Source organism: Mirounga leonina, unplaced genomic scaffold (assembly GCF_011800145.1).
Source record: "Mirounga leonina isolate KUSES-001 unplaced genomic scaffold, KU_Mleo_1.0 Mir_197, whole genome shotgun sequence".
NCBI classification, from domain to species: Eukaryota; Metazoa; Chordata; class Mammalia; order Carnivora; family Phocidae; genus Mirounga; species Mirounga leonina.
Window position 1 is genome coordinate 12,132,392 of NW_023270494.1, and position 6,000 is coordinate 12,138,391.

General features: G+C 36.5%; 1 protein-coding gene across 1 annotated transcript in view; it reads right to left on the reverse strand.

Moving 5' to 3' along the window:
- The window catches only part of CEP112 (centrosomal protein 112), a 429,161-nt gene that overhangs the window by 157,952 nt on the left and 265,209 nt on the right, over positions 1-6,000 (reverse strand). The window contains exon 22 of the mRNA XM_035026212.1: positions 1,416-1,646. Within this exon, the coding sequence (XP_034882103.1) occupies positions 1,416-1,646 (231 nt within the window). The remainder of the gene's footprint in view (positions 1-1,415; positions 1,647-6,000) is intronic.

The window sequence follows — 6,000 nt, forward strand, 5'->3', positions numbered from 1 at the left end:
GATCCACCTTCCTAATCCAAATCTCATCAGTTTTTACCTGCTGCTGCCCAGGCCCGAGCCTCAGTCATCTCATCCAAATTCCCACAATGGCCTTTCAACTAGTCTCCCTACTTCTTTCTTTGCCCTCAATTCAGTCTGTTCTCAGCATGCACAGAGCAATCCTACTCAAATGTGAATCAATGCATTCCACTCCTCTGCTCAAAACCTGTGAAGCCTTACTCCCAGAGAGTCAGAGCAAACCTATGAAGCCTTACTCCCAGAGAGTCAGAGCAAAACCCTTTCAAGCACCCACACAGACCCACAGGACATAGGTACAGACCCACAGGACATAGGTCCATCGCCTGAGGTTTCTTCCCTAACCTCATCACCTCCTTCTCCTCCTCTTCCTCCTTCTTGGTTACCATTTTTTGCCACATCAGCCTCCTTGCTGCTCCTCCAAGAAGCCAGGCTCACTTCTGCCTCTTTGGAGTCTTGTTCCTATTTATTTCTGGGTTCAGAGCTATGCTGCCAAGGGCAAAGTCTGCTGAAATCTGAGTCTCAAATAAATTAGGATACTATAAAAGAAGCATCTTAGGATCACAATCCATGTAAAACCAATGGAGCAGTGCCTAGAATGGTGTTGTATGCTCTAGGAAGGCATAACATTTAAAGATGAAGAAGAAAAGGTAAAAAAAAAAAAAAGTAAGCAGAATTGGAAGACTCTCAGATTACCCTTTTCAAGTTTCTTGATCTCAAGATTAGACTGGTCTTAAGGAACTCAAGAGGCAATTTATAGTTGCTATCATTAATAGCAATTCACATTTACTCCCAATTAAAATGTTTCCACCTTTCCAGAACAATGAAAGAACAAATATTTGAGATTATACCTGGAAAATCAGTCAACCCAAAATGTGTAAACATTATATTGACATATATTTCAAAAATATATAATTTTAAAGAAACTTTCCTTAATCTGAAATCATAATCTGGGAAACTATGTCATCATTTATGTTACACAAGACTGTTACAAAAGACTTTGAAATCTAGAAATGACTATTAGAAAACTGAAGAAAGATCTGAAACCCAGTCTTAACCGAGGAAAACTTGGGGCTACAGCTCAAGTGTCCCTACTCAGTACAATACTGGACAATATTCTACATTGCTTTATCACAATGTGCATCTAATCACTATGGAATGGGATATTCCATGCTATCCTTTCCATGGACATCAAGGGAAAATAGGACACCTAACTCCCTGGATTATTTTTGTGGTGCTTAAATATATAGCAAGACACTTAAATTACTCATTTGAACAGTTGGTAAATTTCAGGAGTAGTTCTATGCTTGCCACCTTTTAGAGATTAAATGCAAGGATGGCAGCAGTGGGGCCTAAACATGGGTTTCAGTGGTCTGTGCAAATCCAGCTGGATATCTCACCTTTTCCAATGTCACCTCTGTCTCAGCGGCGTGAGTCTTTTTCAGCTCCATCTTCATCTTTTCTGACTCAGCCTTCAGTTTGTAGACAGCGGTCTCATGGTCCCTTGCAGCCCTTTGCTTCTCCTCTTCGCGAAGAAGACCAAGCTCTATCAGCTGCTGTTTCCGCTGCGAGTTCACGTGAATCAGCTCTTCTCTCAGCTTGTGAACTTGGGCCTCCATGTCAGCAATAACCTTGTTTTTAAAAATGGAAAAATGGGCAAAGGATATGAATAGGAAAATCATAAAAGAAGAATTGCAAAAGGTTAACAAACATACAAGTTCACTCCTTCCTTTCTTCCTTCCTTCCTAACCCCCCTCCCTTCCTTCCTTCCCCTCATCCACTCATTCTCCCATCCCACGCCATTCCCTCCTAGCTTAGATGCAAATTCTACCTATAACCTTTTTACTATATATAACATGTTTAATTTTACTTCTCTCAAATATCTATGTAAGTGGAATATTACATGTATTCTTCTGCAACTTGCTTTTTCAGATATTCAATGTTATGTTCCTAAGATTCATCTAGTACTTGCTATGGTATTTTTGCTTTTATTTCATTGATATCAGCTCTTATTTCATTATGTCTTGCATTCTACATTCTTGGGCTTATTTTATATTCCTCCTCCTGATTTCTTCTTTTACAGTATTTAGCTCACTTATTTTTATACTTCCTTCTTTTCTCATTTATAAACTTAAGACTATAAATACTCCTCCAACTCTTACATATGTTTAATCTCTCAAGTGTAGATATATGCTATTTTCATGATCATTTAGCTCAAAACATTTTTTAACTTCCTTTATCATTTTCTGCTTTGACTTATAAACCATCTAGAAGCAGGTTTCCTAATTCCCAAACATACGGGACATATTAGTTTCCTGAGGCTGCCATAACAAGTACCATAAACTGGGTGGCTTAATGCAACAGATATCTATTCTCTCACGGTTCTAGAGATTAGTAGTCTGAGATCAAGGTGCTGGCAGGGTTGATTCCTTCTGGAGGCTCAGAGTGAGAATCTGGTCCATGCCTCCCTTCTAGCTTCTGATGTCTGTTGGCAATCCTCGGTGTTCCTTGATTTATAGACACATCACTCCAATCTCTGCTCCATCTTCAAATGGCTTCTTTGTGTGTCTGTGTCTCTGGGTCCAAATTTTCCTCTTCTTTTAAGGACACTGGTCATCTTGGGCCTTTAGGATATAATTAGTGCCTTTATAAAATGAAATTAGTGCCTTTTCAAAAGAAACTCAGAGATCCCTTGTCCCTTCCACCATGTGAGGACACAGTGAGAAGGTGCTAGTTCTGAACCAAGAAGAGGGTCCTCATCAGAATACAACTATGCTGATGCCTTGATCTTTGACTTCCCAGCCTCCAGAACTGTGACAAATGAATTTATAAGCCACCCAGCCTGTGGCATTTTGTTATAGAAGCCAGAACAGACTAAGACATGTAGTCCAAGAAAAAGAGACATGCAAAGATTTTATCCAAATTCAGTCTGATTTGAAAGCTTTATTTTTATCACATATTATACTGTATCAGAGAAGTAAGAATTTTTTTATAAAGAATGACATTTATTGTATTTTATTAATCTATTCTCATTGTGTACCTCTAACCTCTAATTTTCACTATGATTAGAACAAAGTTATATCCCAAAGTTGCAAGGTCATAATGTCTTTATAAGAAATAAAAAATTAACAAAAAAAGTTAACTTTCCAAAACCACTGACACCACCCCAAATTGAATTTCAATCTTTGACAATGTACATACAAATCTTTTTAATGATATAATCACTGTTTAGATACTGTTCTACTTTTTCCTATACCTAATTTTACATCTTCATTCCCATTTGTTAGTGTATTTGTCACTTTTAGTGGTTCTTTGGTACTTCATCATTGCAATATGTAATTTACTTAATCATGTTATTCTTGGATATTTGTCTTATTTCCAATTAGTCATTATTACATATGAGACATCTATGAATAAATTATACTGATATTTTGCTTTTAGGTTATATTATCAAAATTATTTGGCTAAAAGATAAGAATAACTTTTTTTTTTTCTGAATTGCTCTACAGAAACAATGAATCCATTTCCAGTGTGAACAACAGTGGGTATGTGAACCCGTTTCTCCACACCCTTGCTACTACTGCACTTCATAATTTTGTATATTTTTATTAGTTGACTAGGAATGTGATGATAACTTAAGGAAGGCATTTTAAACTGCTGGCACATTGTTATACACTGGCTCTAGTCCAGGGATGGTTTTCAAATAGAAAAACTATACTGAAAAATGTATCAACTAATTATGGAAGAAATAAACATGAAATGAAAGAACTTAATGCCAAAGACTTCCCTGGGGTATTTAATATTTTAGTCCTTAGCATGTGCTGATAACTACAGTGATGGAACTGCCAAGATCAATCTGGAATAGATGTGTTCATTTTTCTTTAATATTATAAATAGTGACCTAGAAAGCTTCATCTATTTGACTAATATAAAAGAGCAGAATTACAAAGAAATTTCACAAATTAATAAAGGTTGTACCTGTAGGAGACCCACTATAAGGACAACTTTTAATCAAGTTGATTTCATACAGTTAAAAACATACAGACCAGAAAACATGGAAGCAACCCAGATATCCATTGACAGATAAATGGATATGCAAAATGGAGTCTTTACATACAATGCAGTATTATTCAGCCTAAAAAAGGAAGAAAAATCTGCCTTATGCTACAACATCATCACCAGTGTCTGAAATATTTCCAATGTGCTACTCTTTAATTTATAATTATGTATAATTTACTATTTGTTAGGATCTATGATGCGGAAGCCACCATAAGTGACTTCTAGAACAAAAAATTTCCCTAAAGAGTTTAGACTGTAATATATAAGCTACACACACTTGTACACACACATACACACACACAAAAGCCATAAAGCCACAAGAGAAGACAAAGTGCCATAAAAGTTCAAAAGAGGGAGAAGTTACTTTGAGCTAGGAAGAATTCTGGAAAACTGAATAAAACTGAATGCAACTGAGATGGACCTGAACAGATAAATTAGTGCCATTTGGGGATATGGATGAATATAGGACATTTCAGGTAGAAAGAATGAGTTGCATGGAAGAAGAAAAACAGAGTGTCAAAGAGGAATAGGGGAAATTCAGAAAAGAGAGATTTGCTGCAGACATTGAAGATATTAAACTACAAGGGTTGGAAATCAAGGCACTGGAGGACAATCAGATGCTAGAGAGGAGTATGTGGGGATAGTAAGCCAAGAAATAGCACTGAATTTCTATTAAGAAAGACTAACATGGAGGCAGTATATATAATGGGTTAGAGACACCAGGGATGGGAAGGCCAGCAAACGGGAATGGACGGGCATACAATTTTAGAAGTAAAATTAAAAAGGGCTGAATAACTACATGTGTGTGGAAGGCAAGGAAGAGACAGGAATATTGGTGATTTAGGATAGTTACTTCAGGCAGTGTGGCAGGTTAGATCCTCTGAGAGGCCCTCATGAGATGAAACAACTAGGTTCTGTATAAAATACAATGTTTTCTTTCTTTGCTCATAGGAAGTAAGAGAAAAATCCAAAGGGAAAAACAAAATAAAAGTCACACACATGTAAACTGCATGTGCCAAAAATAGGATAATGACCAGTAAGCATGCCCAAAAGGCAAGGTATCTTTGAGGACAAATGTCTTTATTAGCACAGCAGCTTCAGGGGCAAGGAATATGGGAGTTGAACATGATTCCACAGAATTAAGTCAGAGAGCCTGGAATAGGAAAAGTGGTTCCAGGTCCGTAGTGTTATTTACTCCTGCCTGAGGCTAAAACAAATTCCCTCTGGAGGAACGCTTCTTCAGTTTAATGTCTCCAAGTTTTCCATAAATTAAGGTAAACCAAAAATGAGCTCATAATAAAAAAAATTACTAAATCCAGAAAAAAAACACCACTGGTATGAGTTAGCAGAAAGAGATTCCCACTGGCAAGCACTTCAAATATTAGAATTATCAGAAAAATAAGATAAAATAACATGTATTAAATATTTTAAAAAATAAAAGATGGAATCACAAAATGAGTAAATCAGAAGAGATTAAGCAAAAATTACCAGATTTGAGAAAAAAAATATAATTTCCAAAAATAAGGTTTTTGAATCAAAGATGAGTTAAGGCAGTTTAAACATAGCAGAAGCAAAAAGTAATGGAAGAGAAGAGATATCTTAATAAATTACTCAGAATGCAGCATATTAATATCAGAAGATAATAACTGTAAGTGAGATGTTTAAAGCTATGGAAGGTGAAATAAAAATACCTAATATATGTCTAGAGTTCCAGAAGGAGGGGACAAGAGAAGAGAAGATAGGGAGGATATGCAAAAATGACTGTGAATTTTCCAGAACTCGGGAAAAGCAAGAATCCATAGAAATAGTGAGCAGAATAAATATCAACCAGGATAGAAAAGGGAGGAAGGAAGGAAGGGAGGAAGGAAGGAAGGAAGGAAGGAAGGAAGGAAGGAAGGAAGGAAGGAAGGAAGGAAGGAAGGAAGG